Below are 21,427 nucleotides of genomic sequence, written 5' to 3' on the forward strand. Positions count from 1 at the left end.
AAAGAGCCAAGCAGTGTTTAAAAGAATACAGTGTCCGTGTAATTATTTCGGGTAAAGCTAACTGGGTGGCGGGACACAGCCCACGGCTCCTATTACTACACAAACAATTCATGATTTTAAACCCCAGACAGTCCTGTTCCATTTGCTGGAGACCCAAATCTTCCTTTTGTCTGGCATATCCACCCTACACACGGCCTGCCCACCGGTCACTAAGTCAGCCTTAATGACCATATGAGTCACCCAGGCACTGCAGGGTTTGCGTTCGAGTGATCCTTATGCTTCTTAATAATTTTACCAAGGCACATGCTGGCATTGGGATATGCCAAAGAGACACCAAAAGTTCTCGCAGGTGAAAGTTCTTGGCATGCAGAGGATTCGGTACTATGCATGGCTACAGGCACCTGCTGTGTGGCTAGGATCAGATCTGCGGCAAGTACAGGACTGACTGCCCAAACTTTCTACCTTCTCTGTTTCTCAGCATCCGCCACAGGCTTTCTGTGGGCTCGTTTTTAACTTAGAAGTGTGTTTCAAGCGCCTAAGCAGTGTGTGTTCAGTGGTGTGATGTGTCTGTGAGGGGGGGAGGGGGGGAGGGAGAAGGGAAGGGATGGAGAAAGAGAGAGAGGTCGATCCTGGGTCCCTGGGTTTCTGGCACATCAAGATGATGCAGCATGGCTCTGTGGTTAAGAGCACTGGCTGCTCTTCCAGAGGTCCTGAGTTCAATTCCCAGCAACCACATGGTAGCTCACAACCATCCATAATGAGATCTGGTGCCCTCTTCTGGCCTATAGGCACACATGCAGGCAGAATGTTGTATATATGATAAATAAATAAATAAACCTTAAAAAAAAGAAGTCCTCAGCATGGGCCCATTCTCTAGTGTTTTTCCAACTACAGACCCAAGAGAGCCAGGTGTGACGATTCCTGCCTGAAGTCTCAGCACTCAGCAGACTGAGGCAGGGAATTGACACAAATTGCAGGCCAGATGGGGCTACATAGTAAGCTAGAGGCTAGCCTGAGCTACAGTGCAAGACCCTGTCTCAAAAATAATTCAAACCAACACACACACACACACACACACACACACACACACACACACACACACACTGCAGCCCAGGACTTAGAGGTGGAGATAGCATCAGTATGCGGAGTCCAAGTCAAATCTTATTATTTAAATGGAATAGGATAACAGCACTTGAGAAGGCAGGGGACCAAGAGTTCAAAGCTGGCGTCTGTTACATGACAAGTTTGGGGCAATAATTAAATAAGTTAATAAGTAAGGACAGTACAGAAGTCATTATGAGTGATAGCGTTAAGCGTCATGAAACTCTGCCCACTGCTGTGCCAGGCTGTCAAATGATTTTTTTAATTCAAGATAGGGTCTCATTATGTAGTCCAGGCTGGCCTTTAACTTACAATCTTCTGTCTTATAAGCGAGAATTGCAGGTATGTGACATCATGCCCGGTTTAAAGTGTATATTTTAGTATCAATCCAGACCGAAAAGAAAATAGAAAGCTTGGTTTTAGTAACAGGAGAAAGACACCATGGGAAAGGCAGGGGTCCTTAAGTAAGGTTCAGTCAAATCCTGACTCAGACACTCGCTAACTGTGTGATCCCGGGGAAATTCCTTGGCCTCTCTGACCTCCAATCTCTTCACCTGAAAATTAGAGATGAAGAACGTAATGTGTCCTTGTTTTCTTTTAGAATCTGAAGGAAGAGGACCAGAGAGATGGCTCAGCAGTTAAGAGCACTGGTTGCTCTTCCAGAGGACTCAGGTTCGATTCCCACCCACACGGTAGTGTGCAACCAATCATAACTCCAGCCCCAGGAGATCTGATACTTCTTCTGACCTCTGTGGGCACAGATACACATGCAGACAAAACACTCATAAAAATAAATATTTTTAAAAAAATCAATCTGAAGGAAGACCCTAAGCCCGGATAAAGGAATTCAGGCACAAAACACCACCATAGCTGTCGCAGTTCCCAGGAGTCCTTGTTGGTTGGTGACCCATTGGTAATGGGTGAGCGCTGGATGCAGGAGGATGGGAAAGAGTGGAGGGTCCTCGCCCTGGTCCTCCCTCCCCCAAGAACACTCACACAGTGGAACTTCGGTGGCTCCTGATGGGCAGGCCCTGCTCAGCCCTCACCAGCCGCTGGTAGGAGATCCCTGTAGACCAACAAAGAACACAGGGGAGAGGGTAGGTAGGTTAGGTCCCCAGGCAATGCTCCTGGGCTTCCCTACAAGCCAGGTCTGGGCAGTCGGGCTGGGCAGTCAGGCTGGGAGGGGCCCATGAGGCTTTTGCTTATGTGGACTGGTCCCTCTCCACCTGTAACACATACCCTGTGACCTCTGCCTTCATACCAAAGCCACCCTGGGTCCCTCCAGCTGCCCCCTGCCCCTTCTTGACCACTTTGTCCAGGCCCCGCCCCCAGATCGGGAGCAGGCAGCAGGAGAGAAAGGGATGTAAGGTTAGAGTCCTCTGTCTCCCTCCTGTATTCTGGCTCTCCCATATGGCCTTGAGCAGACACAGTCGTTTGACCCTGGTCCTCAGTTCCTCCTGAAGAGACAGCTAAAGGGGACACCTCTGTAGCTGCTCATAGTTGAGCCCCAGACCCACTTGAGATTCACCAGCTTTGCCTTCCTGGGGGGCGGAACGTCATGGAAGGGAGAGAGGCCCAGGAGGCTGTCAAATAGTTCCTCGATCCTTGCACAGTGTGACTCACGCCTGGTGTCTTCTTGCAGAGGGGAAGGATGTGTGCCAGGCACCCATCAGCCTTCACACTCAGCCCCAGATTAGCTAGGCAGCACCCTTCTGCTCTCTTCTCTGCCTGGCTTCCCACACCACCTCGGGGACCTAGGTCTTGCCCAGTGCCTGCTTTTTCTGAAGCTCAGTCCCCATTACAGCCTGCCCCTCTCCTCCCCCGCGACTTCAAACACCTTGAAAGGAAACAACATCCAGAAATAGTCACAAGGAAGTCCCTGTTGGGCCCAGGGAACCCCTGGCGGGACTGAGCTGAGGAGCGGGAGGGAATTCCCCTAGGATGCAGGAAAGTCAAGAGAACTCTAAACAAACACAAAGGCCGTGAATTTTGTTTAATAAATGGCAGGAAATTACCAATCGTGCTCTTCTAACTTGGGACCTAATTATTTTTATCGTTGGCCTTTTGTGTGATGTTTGATTTTTGCAATTGTCACAGATGTTAAGGTTAGGTCTACTTTGCTAATGGCATCCTTAAAACAGGGGCTTCTACTTAAGTCTAAGGATTCGGGGTGCCATCTAGTGGCCCTTCCCATACTTTGCAAAGATAAATTCGACCCCACCACACCTTCTGCCAGGGCGACACAGTATAGACTAACGTTCTTGCAAGCAAACAAGCAAGTCTTCTTCTGACTTTATTTCCCTTTTCGCGCGTCTGTGTGTGCATGTGCGTGCACGTGCGCATGCGTGTGTGTGTGTGTGTTTGTGTGCTTTGCTGGAAAGAGTGTGTTAGGCAAGTACCCTACCTCCCTAGTTCTACCTAATGTTTGTTTGCTTGTGTGTGTGTTTTACTTGTGTATGTGTGTATGCATGTCTGCATGCTTATGGACATGTATGCACATATTAATGTGCATGCAGTGTATGTGTGCACTTGTGGGGGCCAGAGGTTGGCATAGGGTGTCTTTCTCGATGGTTCTACACCTTATAGGCAGAGGCAGGGTCTTTCACTTGAACCCAGAGTTTGCTGGTTCTGCGACCTAGCCAGCCAGCTTGCCTTGGGGATTCCCTGGGTTTGCCTCCCACGCACTGGGATTGCACGTAGGCTCTCAGTCCTGCACAGGTCACATGGCACTGGTAGGCAGAGCTCAGTTCTTCACAATTGTATGACCAGAGTTTCACCCAACTTTGTCCATGATCAGTCCACCCCCCAGGGCTTCCCACCTTCACTTCCAGTTCTGCTTCTGTTGACCGAGGGTGGACAGCCAGTCACACCCCAAGCCATAAAGTCCCGGTCCCTGAATATAACAAGTTCCCCCAAAAGCCAGTCTGTGGACTTCTGAGCCCACTGCACCCCACACCAAGTGTTTTCCCTGGCCCCAAGCCCAACTGCCCAGCCTCTCTCCATTTCCCTTGTCTATGTGCCTTGGACTCTGGGGCACTGTTGGCAACTGCAGTCTCTGTGGTCACTCTTCTGTGACATTCACGATGAGGACCACCCCCTCACGCTACTTTCCTAGGCCCGTGTTAAAGTATTTCCATCGCCTCATCTTGTGATAGAGAGTGCTGGCTGCTTCCTGTGTACTTCCCTGCTTTACTCTGAAGCACCAAGAGGGGAATATTTGGGAAACACTGGTACCTCCTGACCCAGAGAAAGCTGTGTTCTGAGCTAATGGCCTGTCTGAATAATCATGACACCCACAGTTCCAAGTAGAAACGTGACCCTTTGATAAAACTCCCAACCCCACCCTAAAGATACCTCTTCTGTCCTCTCCTGGTGATGGCCTCTACTGCATGACATGAGGTGAGGGGTTTAGGGGGTACTCTGTGGGCTAGGGCCTGAGCTGGGAACATCCTAGGATAGACCGACACAGGACATGGGACTTTACAGACTTCCCCAGAGGAGCATGGTGCTGACAGAAAGACAGGAACAGCTGGGTCTTCCAGCTGTCTCGGTAGGAATAAGGTGTCAAGGAAATGGGAGAGGACTTCACCACAGCTTTTGGAGTTAAGCAGAAACGTAGGTTCCTATACTTGTTTGTGTGTGCGCGTGGACAAGCTGCTTGCTGCCCAGCTCCTGTGTCATCATCAGAACAATGAGTCTACCGGCTGCCACACCAAGAGCTGTTCTGAGGACATACGGGACCACACTCGCCATGCTGAACACGCTGTGAGCACACAGTAATGGCATCTCTGTCATTAATAGCAGAAGTCCTCCTTTGACGGGGAGACTCAGAGGGTAAGCAACTGTGCAGGATCCTGCGCAGGGGGAGTGAATTTCTCATGCGTGTATTTGTTGGAAATGGCTCATCTCCTCACCCATGTGTCTGTGGCCTGGTGATACATAATCCTTGAGGTTTGTATGCTTTGAAAATTGCTGAATGCCTCACGTGGAAGGTGCTGGTGTCACCAGCCAGGATTCCAGGTCAGCCCTTGGTAGGCAAGAATGATATTCTGCATTAGCATGTGAGCAAGAAGTCATGCTCAATAAACACATAGGCTTCAGGGGCTGGCGCCATTGGGAATGGAGTCAAGAAAAACAGGGAAGTCCTACTTCGATTATCACGCACTTCCTCCATACAGATGGAGACTACTAGCTGCTGTCTCCATAGCAACTGGAGTCTCTGAGACTTAATTGGGGAAGGGCATAGCTCCCTAGGTCCCTTGTCATCTCTGTTTATGACTGTGACAGGACTTGTCTCTGAAGCTATCAGCATCTAGATGCTTACTGCCCCCTGCAAGATGAAATCAGTAGAAGCAGCACTTTATGGATTGCCCTCAGAGACAGGCAGCACTGTGTGCCTATTGCTCAGATGGGAAAACTGAGACTTACATAAGCTCTACATCTTGCCAAAAGGCCTACCAGCTAGAGACTAGCAGACTCTGAACCAGGATTTGGGATCGCAGAGATCTGGTACCAAGTTCAAGGAACCACAGAGCTATTGGCCTCTCCTTCAGGGGCTTAAGCTCCCTAGTCTCTATCCCAACCTTCTCCTACGGCCCCCCTTGGTCAGGCCTACTGAGGATGGGAGGGGTTGTGCAGAATAAGTAATCAAAAATCACACTAAGACATTCCCTAATAAGTCGGCTTCCAGGTCATGCAGAAGAAAGTAACTGTATTTAATCTACAACTTGCTGGGAACTAGGGCTTGGCTTCTATGAAAGTAGAGGTAGCCTTGCAGAGAGAAAACTCACAAGCATGTTTGCTGTTCTGTTTGGTTTGGTTTGGTTTTTCAAGACAGGGTCTCTCTGTGCAGCTCTAGCTGTCCCAGAACTCACTCTGTAGACCAGGCTGGCCTCAAACTCACAGAGATCTGCTTCCCAAGTGCTGGGGTCAATGCCCATACATGGCCATGCCTGGATACTCTCCTGTCTTTCTTGAAGTCAGTTAGTTCCACTACCTTGCTATTGGCTCAGCAGCAAATGGACTCTAACGGTGATCCAGGCTCAGTATATACCCGTAGGAGCCTTTGAGCTATTTAGAAACGAGTCTCGGGAGAGGCCATAGGTTCCTATTTCAGTTCCGCTCGCCCTCCACAGAGGGATGGGCAGGTCTGTGAGAACTTCCTGCTCTTGGCATCTGACTTCTTCCAGGTCGTTAGTGTGTGTGTGTGTGTGTCTGAAACCTCTCATAGTCCAGGGAAATACCAAGGACTCAGCAATGAGTGACCACTTTGGGGCCCTCCCTGTTTTGAGGCAAAGGGCCCAGCCTCCATTTCTACCACCAATAGCTCCTTTGTCTGGCTCTTGACTCCCAAGCTTAGCATCCCTTTATCCTAGGGTCATGGCCTCACCTCCACCTGCCTCTCCACATCTGTTTTCTGGGCAGAGGAGAACAGTGCTTCTGATCAAAAACTCACAAAACATCTCAAGTCATAGCGTGCATCCAGCTAAGGGTAGCTAGATGGTTCTGCTTGAAAGTGGGAAGCAGCCTCCCCAGAGGTGACATTCCTCCCCCACACAGCATCTCCCTGGACTACTTCAAATAAAGGAGCCATTCAGTTCTCAGAACGCACGGAGGCCCTGACAAGGCAACTGAAAGCTTAAATCCTTTCTCTCAAGATCGCAAAAGGAAAGGAAAGCTTTGCCTCCTGGAAAGGGACCCCAGTCAACAGCCAGAAGCCAAGACAAGCCCATGACAGAAATGGCCCTTACACTGGTTGCCCATTTAGGATGCTGTGTTAAGTTGGGTCGGCAGATGGTCTACTAAGAATAGCCTGTAGCATCTTTCTGGATGCAGTGACTTCTCGGGGACTTAGAGCTCTAAATTCTCCACCCACGTCCCCACCGCATGGAGAGGACCATATTATCAGAAGACTTCAGGATTTGCCAGCCCCACCTGCCAGCTGCTCTGCTTATTTGTGCTGACTGGTTGTGGGGGAAGAGATGGCAATAGTCGGGGAGCAGACAGACCAGTTGACTGGCTGAGAAGTAAGTCATGGACCTTTACGATGGAATTTGAACAGAAAATTTTAGGCCTGAGCTTTTTAGCACCCCTGATTTGGGGGCTAGAATGTCAGCTTGTGTTTACTGTATATGACAGCAGTAAAATGTTGCTGATACTAAACACAATCTCAAATTGGTCAATATTGTGATGGAAAAGCAAAAGGATTACAATGTACAATGTATTTGGGGGTGGATTTTTCAGTCAGCTGATGTTAATCAACATCTTTTTATCTAAGTGGCTGCTTTTAAATATCATTTTAAAAAGACTTTTATTTTACTTTTCTGTTGTGTGTATACAGTGTCTGTGTGTGATCGAGTGTACCTGTGGGTGCAGGTGCGCTGGGGGGCCAGAAGAGGGCAGCAGATCCCCTGGAATTGGAGTTGAGGTGGCTGTGAGCTGCCCTATGAGAGTTCTGGGAACTAAATTCAGATCCTCTGCAAGAGCAGTGTTTGCTCTTAATTGCTGAGCCATCTCCCCCTTCTCCATCTTAGAACACTGCATAGCATTCTACAAACAACTACTACCATCTGCAGGACCACAGTAATTCTTCAGGACTGGGCTTTGCACTGGTTAGCGACACGGTCATTCTTCGGGGCTTTGCACTGGTTAGTGATTAGGAAGAACACATCTGATGAATGTCCATCTGCTACATCTTTGCACAGCCTTGGGTATTCTTCTGGACTGAGTTCCAGAATGGAACAGAGCACAAAAGGTGATGCTGGAGCTAACGCAGATCTTTTTCCCATCAATACTGGTATTTTCAGTTTTTTAAAGCCTGCCAGTCTGAAGGGGGAAGCATGTCTCCCTCGAATTCTGCATCTGCACATTCCTAGTGTGTAGGGATTGTTCGGCCACTCAGTACATGAATCATGCATGTCCTTGCTTACATGAGTCTGCCGGTGTTTTTAATTGACTTAAAAGAACATTCATAGGTCTGAAATGATTTCTATCAGTGTATACACACACTTACATACTTTACTGTGTGGTTTATGTTCCACTGAAGAGACTCCAAGTCCATGCTTCTAGATCCTCACACTTCCCTGTGGTTTTGTCTTAAGACTGTGTCACGGCTCTTCTCCAGTCCAGGTTCAGGTACCGGTTTTCTTCTACCAGTTTTATTGTCTTGTTTTCCATGCTTGAATCTTTTACTCGTCTGCAAGTTATTTTATGTTTGAGATGGAGCCTCATTTTGATTTTTATTTTTCTTGAGACATGGTCTATCTATGTAACCCTGGCTGGTTGGAACTCATTATATAGACCAGGATGGCCTCAGACTCACAGAGCTCACCTGCCTCTGTCTACAGAGGGCTGGGGTTAAAGGTGTGCATGAACAACGCTTTGCTGTATTGCACTTTTTAGGGTAGATTTTTCAGCTCATTTTAAAAATGATTCTGGTACCATTAACTAAATGACTGAGGTTTTTATTACTGGTTTCAGGGTGTCTCTTTGCCATACCATAGGTTTTTTTTTTTTTTGTATTTAACTTGATTCTAGATATTACCTTCTGTTTTACTCATCTATTTCTACTCCAATATGTGCTATTTTAATAATTTTAGCATTATTAAAGATCTAGTAATGCAAATACCTCCTTCCCAGTCATCTCTCTTTTTAAAATAAACACATAGCAAATGAATAATTAAATGCTTTTGTAGACTATTTATAATCTCAAATAGGCTCTAGTTGATATTTATAATCTCAAACAGGCTCTAGTTATCCCATTTTAAATGAGCTTGTTACTTTGATTTGGTTACATTGTTTTCATGATATCCGATGCTATTAGGATATTGGTTCAACTCCACAATGTATCTCTTCAATTAATGGTCTTTTATAGCACCGACTTCTCTGTGTAGGCTGTTCACACTTCCCATTTTAGATTTTTCAGATCTTATCTCAGTTGTGTTCCCACTCCCTCCCTGCTTCCTTTGCCCCTCCCTCCCTCTCTTCTCCTTCCCTCCTTTATTTCTTTCTTTTTGAAACAGAGTCTCACTCTGTAGCTCAGACTGGCTCTCAAACTTGGAACAACCCTCCTCCTCTGCCTCCAGAGTCTGGGATGTTTTCCTACTGGGTGGGGCTGGTAAATGGGGAAGCTAACCTTCTTATTTTCTCCACGTGGCTTACTCATCCAGGTGACTGTCCATGGCTTAGATAAGCCATTGGGTGTTATAAAATTAAAATGCTACCTCTTCCAGATGAAGAAATAATTTTGGTCTCTTTTTGCATAGGCAAAATACATATAAGGAAAACCAGAAGGATGCTCAAGTTGAAAGGGAACACTTGTAGCAGTTCATCTAGGCTGTTGCCATATTAAAATCACTTCTGTGGCAATAGTTTCCATATATCGAGGGGTTTTGAATATCAACGAGCTAAGCAAATGTTTTAGAAGCATCTACTGAGATGACTTCCCCGGCATAGTCGCGTGGTCAATGACTCTGGTATGGGGCAGTCTCCCAGCAAACCAGGCTTGGTTGCTCTTCCTCTTGCTCTGTCATGGATTTCTTCTGATTCACATTTTAAAACAGCATCAGCAGTGGTTGACATGGCTCAGTAGGAAAGGGTGCTTACCGCCCAGCCTGCTGACCTGAGTTCCATCCCCAGGACCCACGTGGTGGAAGTGGAGAACTGGCTCCCAGCAGTCCTCTGACCCCCTCGTGCACAGCAAGGCACACTTGTGCATCATCACTCCCGCACAAAAGAAATAAACGTGGCTTAAAATGGCGTCCGCAATTCCTCAAGACCCCTTACTGTTCAAATCCGAACTACGAAAGATCCCAGAAGCACAAAGTCCTTGCTCGCACGTGTCTACTTGTCAGGCCAAGACAACTACCAGCCCCTTCGTTCCCAGCAGCAGGCACTGTTCCTGAGAAAGTCATTCCTGCAACTACCTATCTGCTCCCAGGGCAAAGAGAGCAAATAAAGGCCTTTTGCCATTATTGTGGAGACTTTGCTGAGTGAGCTGCACAGCCCCGGAGAGCCCTGGCTAATGCTCTGGCCTCCCTGAAAATTCCTTCCTTAATCACTTCTCACATTGACTGTTTTAACTTGTGCAGGCCCAACTATCTGGTGATGGTGAAGTACACCGTGAAGGGGGCACTGCCAGCCCCTTATCAGGGCATGGGGAAGGGTGAGGTGGCCCCTACGTTAGAGAAAAGCTAGTTCTCCTAGTCATGTGATCCCTGGTCCCCTTGCTCCTCACCTGGAGCCTTGAGCTCAGCATCAATGAAGGTGAGCAGCTCTTGGCAGATGCTACAGTAGGGAACCGGCCACGTCAGGAAGCAGTGGTAGGTGCTGGCTGCCTTTAGAAGGAGGTCTGAATCCGGTGGGAAGTGTGGTGTCTAGGATGGGATGGGACAGTAAGAGATGAGCTAGGTAAGGAAGAGTTTATTTATACTCCAGGACGACATCTACTCCCTTTCTGGAATACCCCACAGAAGACACACATTTCCTGGGAGCGGTGTCTCAGGGCAATGTCAGAGAAGACTGAATAACAGATGGACAAGATGGTACCCCGAGTGTCTCTATAGCAACGGACTTGGTTTTCAACAAATAAAACATAGTTTCACCCAACACTTGAGGAAGCCTCTCTGACACGCTGTCAACTCGGAGGTCATAAATGGTGTCACTGCTTCCACTCATTTTGAGGAAGCATTTTTAGCATGTGTGCTGTTCATATGTAAATATCCTCATGAGAGGCAAATATTTTTACTCTTAGGGTGGACTGAGTTCAATGTATAAGCAGTCATTTGGTTCACCGGTCTGGTGAAAAACAGGGTTGACCACAGCTGGTAAAGCTGATCCCTAGGGTGAAAGAGGCGACGGACACCTTCCCATGTCATTCCCATGACCATGCTATGGCATGGTTCCTCATGGAGCCCAGAGATACCAGGCACCATGGCAACCATTTATAGTGACTAGAGGCTTCCTTCCCAGGGTGGAGTTAGGAAGGGATCAGATCAAAGCCCAGTGGTGTCATCACTCCCAAGTTTCTCTGTTTCTCCTTAGAGCTGTGAGGCCTGCGGCCGGGATGGCGGCCACTCCTCCCTCTCCCTCTCAGCTCCTGGCCCGCCCGGACTTACACAAAGGACGGTGGAATAGAAAAGCAGAGCCAGTGGGGCGAGGAGGTCATAGGTGCCTTTTTCTTGGACCTGTGGAGATGACAAGGAGGTCAAGGTCTCTTGGCTACCATGCAACTCAAGGCATAGAGAATGGCCCACCGTCTCTGCTGTGCTGACCCAGCAGATGAATTCAGACATGCCCTTCTCTCTCTCAACTATTGCTCGAGCCCTTCCACAAAGCTCCGCCTTGTTGCTTCGTGGTAGTGGGTTTGGGAGTTGAGCTCTCCAGAGAGGGCGTGGCTCTTGAGGCGGTTTGCTCGTGATCAGCAAGCAAAGGCACCAAGTGACTCTGATACCAGAGGGATAATATAAATGCTGCAAGAAGTAACGGACTTAAGTGATGGACTTTCTTCTAGGGATAGTCAGCTAAGAGAGAGAATCGTCTTTACAGCTCAGTCATTCATTTTTAAAAAAGACAAACAACTTAAAAGAGAACCCTTCGTAAAACAGCTGGAGTCTATTTTGGGAACTTGGCCCCTTCTGGAATCTCGGTTCAGTTCAGCATTCATAAAAGCGTGCACACTGAGCTGCCAGAGGAGGCCTTAGTTTCCCTTCCCAACCCGTTTTCCCTTCCTTGTTACTATTGCTGGGGATCCTTCTGAGAAAGGAGTTCAGTAAAGCCCCCACCCCACTCCTTCTAGTCCACACCTTAACTTACAAGCAGCACCTATCCTAAGAGGCAGCTTGAACTCAGGTCTTCGCAGCATCTGAGAACACCCTTCCTAGAGAGACTGGGTGCCCAGTGTGGCTGATGGGCTCCCGGATCTGAGGAAGCCATCCAGCTGGTCCAGGAGCCTCAGAGCTGACCTATGTCTTGACTCTACAGAGTCAGGTCCTAGCTATGATCACCAACGTCTGGGTCACCCTCACCTCTCGGGTCTTCTGTAGGATCTGTTCCAGGAGGATGAGGAAGTGGCCTGGGTCCCTGCTGACCAGCTCCTGCAGGCTCCAGCAGTTCAGACACAGTCCAGCTAGATAAGGGACACATTAGGCTGGTGGTTAGTTCCACTCTCTCAGGCTAGCCACAGGCAGGGCTGTAGAGAAAGGGGGTTTCTTCTGGAATCTTGCTGTGGGAGAATATACCTGAATATTTCTAAAGAGATCCTGGAGAAATGCCATCATTAAAAGTCCCTAAGCACCATCAGGACATAACAAAGCCGGACCTGGTGGGCACGGGCCTGTAATCCCAGTGTTTGGGAAGCTGAGGCAGTTGGATCATGAGTTAAGGGGCACAGTAGGCTACATAGTTCAAGGCTAGCCTGGGCTACATAGCGAGTTATATTGAGTAGCAATAACAATGATGGCAACAAAACAGAAAAGCCCACAAGACTTAAGGACCTGTTTCTTATTCCTGCACTGGCTGGGAGCTCCCTAGCTATGAGGGTGGCTGATCCCTCAGAGGCCAGTGAATCTGCTGAGACTCTGGCACCTTGGGATACTGCAGTGGCTGCACCACCACGCTTGCCCAGCTTTCCTATAGTGGGTGCCAGTTCATACCAGAGGCGAGGAAGGTGGGCCAGAGGTGGAAATCGCTAGAAGAATAAAGACAGGAACCATGAGGAGTTCCACCCCGGATCCAAGAGCGAAGAGTCTGCCACAGTCACTGGGCTCCCTAAGAGGGTTTGGTGGAGGAGCCCAGGAAGGGGAAGCTTGATTCACTAAGTTGAAAAGCTCCAAGCATTTGTCACCGTGACTTCCCCCAACTTTCTTAATGGGTTGCTCTCTTTCCCTGAAGTCAGCAAGGGAAAACCCCTAAAAATTAAAGAGGTGGGGTGGGGAGTGAGTGCAGCGGGGGTGGACGGGGATGTGACCTTCATGCAGCTGGGGGTCCAAGCCTACTCAGGCATAGGAGCAGCTTTCAAACCCCTGGAAGTGTATCCATATACCTATAGATTTTTGTTTTCAAAACTTGCGAAAGGCCTGGGGTGGTAGCTCGATGGTAGAGCACTTGTCTAGCATTCATGAGACATCAGACTCAACACCGAGTACTGCAGGAAAGAGAGGGGGAAACCAGCAATAGGAAAGCAGCCTGGCAGAAGGCAGGAAGTGTCATGCTTCCTAATTTAACGATGCCTGACCCCAATGCTATGTAAACTTTGACTCCATCAAAACTAGGGAAGAAAGGAAGAAGAAAAAGCATTCTTTACTGACCACCGACTATGAGCTGGTATGGTGCTGGGCCTTTGCACACACTCTCTCTGCCCACTTTCCCATCTTCTAGTCGTGATTATTCCCATTACCCAGACAAGAGATTGGGAGTCCCACAAAGACAAGTAGAATGTACAGGGCTGCACAGTCAGAGGGAGTTAATCCAAATTTATCTGATTCCCAAGGACAGAGAAAGCTGTCCACAGAGGTGACATCTGAGCAGAGAGGGGGTCAGCCTCCAGGGAAGAGATCCAGTCAGCAAGTCCAAAGGTCCTGAGGCAGGAAAGAAGCAGTAGAGGATATCTGTCTCAGAGCAGGGAACTAAGTGGCAGTGTGTTCCTTCAGTAGCACAAGGCATCCTCACAAGTAGGCTCCAGCCTCCAGGGACACCACCATTTCAGTCTGCAGACACCCTGCAGTCTGGCTGAGATCCTCTCTTTGTTCTATTTAAGGAAGAGCAGAGTAGGGCTGTGGAAAGAACTAGAAATAAGCAAACACTGTTGGGGGAGAGCTGACTGAAGTCCTGGCTTCTCTTTTGGAGATAGGGGCTATGTTTCTAGCAGGCTCTATTCTGTGTGTCTACAGATGCTAAGGAAACAAGACAGTACTAAGAGAAGGAAGAAGAGAAGGAGGAGGAGGAAGGAAGGAGGAGTAATAGGAAGAGAGAAAAGAGGAGGAAGATACTATGAGAGAAAGCAGGAGAACCTGCTAGGGAGGAATTTTAAACAGAGGCTGTGCCTGCCTCCTGCCCAGGTGAGGTGTGGGGGACTTGCTCACCAGGCACACAGGGATGGAAGCAGAATCTGCTGGGTGCCATACCTGGCCTCTGGGGCTTCACTCAGTTCTACAGTGTCTCCCAATTCCCAGACCTACCTGACCAGGGTGCAGAACGGCGTCCAAGGCTCAGTCCATGCAAACATCGCTCCAGGGCATGCTGGATGCGGTCCTCTGTGCACGTTGTGGCTGCTGGCTGCATCCTGAGTCATTGCCTGCATGGAGGATAAACACCTGTCAGCCTGTTGGAGTCCCTTCCTGGAGAACTTCAGGCTAGGGGAGCAAGGCAGTGGTAAAAGTGACAGAGGCTCACAGCCCACTTGGCTACTTTGGGCACTGTGCACACAGGGAGGAGGCAGCTTCCAGAAGGTTCATCTGTGCAGCAGGAGAAAGCATCTCTGTGACAGAAAAGCATGGAGTAGAAGGAAAAGAGGGTTACAGAATAGGAACCAAGGGGGACACGGGACATGCCTGCTCATCAGGCAGTAGGGAGTGTTGCCAAGTGTCTAGCAAATGCCCAGAGATGTACAGAGAATGACCAAACCTCAGATATTCGGGCAGGGGACCTCCAGGGGGGAATCAAAACCATGTGGGGGTTTTCTTGTGACTTTCCAGACCTGTGTCTTCTAGTCCACAGGGTCTCCCTCCACATGCTGGGCACCCCAACACCAGTGCTAGGGCTAGAGCAAAGGTGGGGTTCTGTCCTCACACATTTCCATCCCCATCCCCATTCCATACATCCTCCTTCCTGAGGCCTAGGTCCTTCCCACCTTAACCTCTTATTTGCCATCTATCCAGAGCCCTTGCCTGGCCCTCTTCTGCATTTTCCTGAAACTCGGTGGCTCAGTTGGAGGGCCACAAGGAGGGCCACTTCAGAAGGGGTTTTAACACCAGGAGGGAAACTGAGAGCCTCCAACAGGGCCAACCCCATGTCTGGGTTCTGGGGAGGGCTCCCCGGGTCCTTGAGAAGTCATGGCAGGTAGCTTAGTACAGCGACTAAGCCAGGTGGTGGCGTCCATCAGAGAGTGAGACCTTAACCAGACTCTGATTTTTGCTGGTCATGAGATTTGTGGCAAATGCCTGAGCTTTCCCCCAAACCTCAGTTTGTTCATCTGTGAAGTGGAGACGGCGGTGTCCGGATGTCAAGAGGCTGTGGGGAGGGTGCAGTGAGATCTGTATCATGCAACCCTCTCTGCCACTCTTGCCTGCCCTCAGGGGTTCAGTCTACTGTAGACACTGTTCCCAGCCTGTCACATCAGGTCATCCGAAAAGCAGGGGTTGGAACAGTTCTGGGGAATCTGAGGACCAACCAGGAAACCAGAAGAGGAAGCAGAACCTCCTAACTGAGCCATGCAAACGACATGCAAAGAGGGGAGGGATGGACCCCCCCCCCAGTCGGCTCGGATCCCAGAGTCCCGACCTAGGCAAATCCTCCTGCCTCTCCAGTCTGGGGGAGAACCAGCACTCTCTGAAGTAAGCTCTTCGTGAGTTGCTCAACTGATGACCGAGAGAGCGATGCACCACGGAACTGGGATGGTACAGTGGCACCCACGTGTCTGTGCCACCTTTCATTTCCTGACTGCCTTCTATGTGCCCGGGACAGAGCAGACATTTGTTCCTGGGTGGAACAGGAACTCCATCAACTATACAAGATGGGGGGCTCCTACAAGGTGACAGAAAAAGAGAGAGTGATACTGAGAGAGGGACACTGCCCAGTCGACACTAGGTCGTTTAGGGTCTCCAAACAGGGGATTTAAAGCCAGACAGGGATACCTAGGATCATGTGAGAGGAAGGGTATTGCCAAGGTCTGGGTGTAGGGATGAGTTTGCTAAGGACAGATTCTGGAGCCACGTGTTAGGACAGTGGAACACAGCCTGTCCCAGATCCCATGGCCCTGGAGGCTGGGATGGTGAACTGGGTTCGGAAGAATTTTTGCTTAGTATTCATGACTAAGCCCCTGAATGTTAGCCTTGGTGATGCCGGGAGGCCTTAAAGTACCTCTAAGGCCTTTTCTAACAACCGTCATGCTTGCCTTTGAACCAGATAGAATCCACTGCCCCAGACAGGGCAATTTTCTGGGCTCGGCTCCTCTTTTATTTTGGGATGTGCTGGTACCTAGTGTGACTAAATGATCATGCTGAGCCCTTGTCCTCAGTTACAGTCCAAACACTAGTACCTATTCAGTCTGTTCGTCAGCCCTGAGCTGATAGCACCTGCGGAAGGAGCCAGAACACCAGGACCCTTCATAAAGACAACCTTGGAGATCCATGTCATGACCCAGTCTTTGCCCTCATAGCTGCTCCACCATTGACTGCAGGCCGAGTTCCCGAGGGAGACCAGAAGCCACCCCAGTAAGTCCTTCACTTTCCACAAGGGGTGTCTGGAAGTCGGTGTAGATAAGGAGCTCACTGTAGGCCACCAGGAGTAGGGTAGAACTAGAAAGAAGACACACTGCTCCCAACAGTTCAAGGGGGACAGGTAGGACTTTCCTTCCTCCCTAGCTGTGGCTGAGCCTGAACCCCAGGTATAAAGCGCTGAATGTCCTACATCCTACTGCCCTATGGAGAGGTAGCTCAGTGGTCAAGAGCACGTACTGATCCTGCAGAGGATCCAAGTTCGCTTCCTAGCATCCACAGCAGCAACTCACAACTACCAGATCCAGGGCATCCAACACCTCTGGTCTCTTCAGGCACCTGCACTCACACACATGTAATGTAAAATTAAATGAGTCTTTAAAGTTCCATTAGCCAGCTAGACGGGGCTGCGATGACCTTGGTACTGTTTGCACGAACCTGGAATGGCAGTGCGTGTGTGCGCTCATCACCGCCACCTTAAGACTGCAGCCCCTCCAAAACCAAAGGCTTGAGGGATTTAAAAAGGATATCTGAGGATGTGAGCCTCCTACCAGTTGAGGCACCACCAAGTTTACTCCCAGTTCATCAGGAGCATTGGCTGGGAGCAGGGAAGAGGCAGGAAGGACAGTTTGCACATCCACTGTGGGGGGAGGGGTCTGGGCGCCAGAAAGACAGCAGGACTTAAATGGTGTTGCTAACCTAGTCCAGGAGACTGTCAACAGGGTAGGAAAGCCCAGTAGTAAGGGATGGAAGGCTGGACCACCTCTGCAGGACAATAGCAAGGCAGGAGAAAAAGATGGGCAATTAGTGTCCCAGAAGAATAGAACAGCTGGCCTGAGTTAACACAGCTAAGAGGTAGCAAAGCCAGAATGTAGAGCCAGGAAGTCTAGGTTCTAAACCATGCACACACTGTCCCTCTGCAAATAAGATGCAGTAGGAAAAAGAAAGGGAGGAAGGAAGGAAGGAAGGAAGGAAGGAAGGAAGGAAGGAAGGAAGGAAGGAAGGAAAAAAGCCAGTGCATGCCCCATTCCAAGGGAAAACTCAGTTACCAGAATTTTGCTTGGCAGGGCTTACACTTCTAGTTGCTGAATATCTTAAGCCATGACATGTCTGTGTACACCAGCTGCCCAGCCCAGTCTGCCTCTTCCAGAAAATGGACACTCTTATTAGCCAGAGAGAGGACATGCTACAGCATAATGGGGCTCTGGGCTCCACCTCTCTAGCCTGGAGGTTGGATAAAACTGTGTGAACTGAATGTTACACCACCTTTCTGGTCTTGCTGGGGTGACCAGCATGAGTCGCCTTAGTCTTACATGGTCAGGATACAAATGTGAGTCTTCTCGGTAGACACTTTTCCTGCTGTGTCCTTGTCCTTACAGGCATCAGAGCCCAGTATCCTGGTCTGCCACTAGCAGCCTTCCCCCAGTGTCAACAGCATCCCTAGTACATCTCCAGTGCCTGCTAACCCATGGCTTCTTCATCCTTTTTCCTGTGGCCTCGGTGTTCTCTGGTTCTAAGGAGACGATCAAGGTCTTCTCTTTGGACAGCCAGATGTCCTCAGAGCCTGGGGCAGAGTTTCTGGTGTGCTGGGATCCCTGGCATACTGTGGTTATCTAAGTGTTGGTCCAAGCTCTTAAGAATTAGGATCCAGGGCTAGAGAGATGGCTCAGTGGGTATCAGAACTGATTGCTGTCCCAAAGGACCGGGTTCCAATTCCCAACACTCACCTGGTGGCTCACAACGGCCTGTATTCACAGAATCAACCTCTTCTAAACTCCCTGGACTCCAGACAGGCACATGGTGCACAGACAGACATACATGCAGACAAAGCACCCATGCACATAAAAATAAATAAATGCATTTTTAAAAGTTAGGATCTACTGGACGCTGGACCCGAAGAGCCTGAGGAAAGCAGTAGAAATTCAGTGGAGGAGTCCCTTGGAGAACTACAGAGATGAGAGTGGCCTCGTGGGTCAGGTCAGCCCTTGTGCTCAGTGCTGAGCCTGCACGTTCAAGACGGCCTGATGACTCAGTGACACGAGCCACTCTTTATGACTTGTGGGCAGAGCCCCATTGACTCTGGAAAACAAGGGACAGCAGACAGTAGGATGACACCTTTTACAAACACCTGGAAGGCAAGACCTGAATTGTTCAGGCTCTAATGCCCAACCCTGGGATCCCCTCATGAAGAGGAGCCCCCATTGCAAAATGCCAGCGGCTGTCAGGCAGGCTCCCCTGGTGGGCAGTGTTGAAACATTAAACAGTGGCCACTTCCATGTCCAAGTTCCTCTTCTGAGCCAGTGCAGAGGGCTGGCGACCTTACTGAGGACCCTGAAGAGAGTCGGGAGGCTTTTCCCTGAGACACAGTGGGAGCCCGAAGCAAGAGCCCAGATAACGGGTAGTCTTGGCAGCCTTGGCAGACGGGTGAGCACACCCTCCCGCCAGCCGTGAAACATCTAGGCTCTCGGCTCTTTCCCTCTAAGTACTTTTGAATCACTTTTCTAATTTCTCCTAGAGTTACTAGAACAGGTTTTCAGAGGTCTGTTTTGTGAATTCTGCTTTGTTTTTTGACATCATTCCTTTTCATCAAGATTTCAAAATGTATTGGCAAGGCCAGGATTTCCCGTGCCATTTTGACGGTGATTTCTGAGTCTGTGGTCCTAGACCCTCTCTTTAGGATGTGTCACTATATTATCTAGAGCATAGATTCAGATTTGCATTAAACACTTTATGGAAGATTACAGTTGCTGAAATAATTGTTTTTGACATTTACGTTAGGTATCGTAACCATGGTAATAGCACTGTATGAACAGTGGCTGAAAGTCTGACTTGTCTCATTGCTCACTATTGCATGTCTGTGTACTCTGAAGTTCTTTATTTCAGTTCATTTCTTGCTCAGCTGGGTGTTCTGAATAATTGCAGGCTGAGTGTGTGGCTAAGGTGTGAGATCTTATAAGGCATATGTCATTCAAGAACTACATCCCTGCCAGTGATCGAGCAGGCGACATTCATCATACTTCCTCCCAGCCCCACTCAGTGCTTATAGAAACCGCAGTGAGCAACAACAAAAATGGCTGCAACAACGAAAGGAATTAGACAATGTGATTGAGCAAAAAGTAGCAGAGAAATTAACCTTATCTCGTTCTAAAATTACGATACGCTCTCGGGAAAAGGCCCACGCTGAATAGCATCAAGAGAAACAAAAGCAATGAACTTTTAAGAAAAGCAGTTTTTAGGAACAAAACTTGAGAGGCAGAAGAGAAGACGACAGTAAATGGAAACACACATCCTCTCATTACGCCGGAAGGTCCAGAGTCGTATAGAAGCACTGCAAAAAGGATCACCGGCCTAAACAGAAACAATTAAAACTGCAAAACTCTTGGACCCAGCAGAAGGAGGTACATCCCCCTGGGTTTGTAGATGGCTCCCTGGAGATACACCTCTATTAGTAATCCCTGCGGCTGTGATAACACACCATGACCAAGGCCACACAGAAGGAAGAGTTTATTTGGGCGCACGGTTTCAGAGGGTCAGAGCCTATAATTCTGGGAACAGCATGGCAGCCATGGCAGATAACTGGAGCGGAAGCTGGGAGTTCACATCTAAACCGCAGGCACCAAGCAGACAACAAACTAGAAACAGGTGAGGCTTTTTTCTATCCCAAAGATCACCCCTGGTGACATCTGTCCTCTCTCAAGGCAGCACACACCAAACCTTCCCAAACAAGTCCACCAACCAGGGGCCAAGCATTCAAATGCCTAAGACTATGGGCAACACTTCTCATTCAAACACTGATGGTACACACTGAAGAATCCCAGGTCACAAAGGAAAAACAGACAAATTAGACCTCAGAGACAAAAGTAAGTTAGATCTAAGGACCAAGACTGCATGAAAGGTGACAGTCAAGGGTAAAAGGCTTCTTGTCATTTGAGAGATGAAAGGCTAAACTCTAGACTAGGTATAGAACTCCTACAACTCGACCCCATCACCAGCACCACCTTCCATTCCCAACAGACAAAGGCCTTAAACAAATCCTTCTCCAGATAAATATGCAGGAGGCTAATAAACACCCGAAAGGGATTTCAGAGCAATGAGATGGCTCACTAGGTAACAGGCGATTTCCACACACGCGTGTGACCTTTGTTCAATCCCTAGAAACCTACATAAAGGAAAAGTAGGAAAAAAGACTTCACAAAATTGTCCCCTGACTGCCCAGGGCCATGGCAGGTGCACCCCACACACATATGTCATGCCCCCCCCCCACCTACACAATAACGCCCATAGTCATAGGATACTTTTCACTACTGATCACTATGGAAATGCAACTCAAAACCTAGGCTACACCAATTAGCTTGGCTATTAGTAAAGGGGAAAAAAAACAACCTAGCAAATGTGAGCGTGTGAAGAAGCCAGGGCCTTATGAGATGCTGCTTTGGGGATGGGAAGCGGTGCGGCAGCCATGGAAAAACAACAAGGTCCCTCAAAAGAGGGACAGGAGAGTTGACATATGACCTGGCAACTCCACTTCCGGATTTGGGCTCAAGATAACCGAAAGCAAGTTCATGAATGGCCATGTTCACAGAGGCATTTGTTACAGGAGCCGAAAAGTGGGCACAGCCCAAGCATCCATGAGTAACTGAACAGACAAACGAGGTGCCTCTATCTGTCTCTGTCTCTGTCTCTGTCTCTCTCTCTGTGTGTGTGTGTGTGTGTGTGTGTGTGTGTGTGTAGTTATTCAGTTTGACACACACTAAATTGCAGATGAACCTTGAGCAAATTATGATGGGTAAGCAAGTGAGTTGCAAACAGAGGAATACATGACTGCCCTTGTGTGAGGCAGACAGAGGAATGCATGACTGCCCTTGTGTAAGGCAGACAGAGAAATGCATGGCTGC

At 48.9% G+C, this 21,427-nt stretch overlaps 1 protein-coding gene across 1 annotated transcript in view; it reads right to left on the reverse strand.

Moving 5' to 3' along the window:
- Nucleotides 1-21,427, reverse strand: part of Pik3r5 (phosphoinositide-3-kinase regulatory subunit 5) — a 65,911-nt gene that overhangs the window by 12,889 nt on the left and 31,595 nt on the right. The window contains exons 2-6 of the mRNA XM_005349828.2: nucleotides 14,277-14,392; nucleotides 12,126-12,226; nucleotides 11,217-11,285; nucleotides 10,337-10,475; nucleotides 2,098-2,167 (exon numbers count right to left, since the gene is read on the reverse strand). Of these exons, the coding sequence (XP_005349885.1) occupies nucleotides 2,098-2,167; nucleotides 10,337-10,475; nucleotides 11,217-11,285; nucleotides 12,126-12,226; nucleotides 14,277-14,379 (482 nt within the window). The 5' untranslated portion in view covers nucleotides 14,380-14,392. The remainder of the gene's footprint in view (nucleotides 1-2,097; nucleotides 2,168-10,336; nucleotides 10,476-11,216; nucleotides 11,286-12,125; nucleotides 12,227-14,276; nucleotides 14,393-21,427) is intronic.

The sequence above is a fragment of the Microtus ochrogaster genome, chromosome 7 (genome assembly GCF_000317375.1).
Source record: "Microtus ochrogaster isolate Prairie Vole_2 chromosome 7, MicOch1.0, whole genome shotgun sequence".
NCBI lineage: Eukaryota > Metazoa > Chordata > Mammalia > Rodentia > Cricetidae > Microtus > Microtus ochrogaster.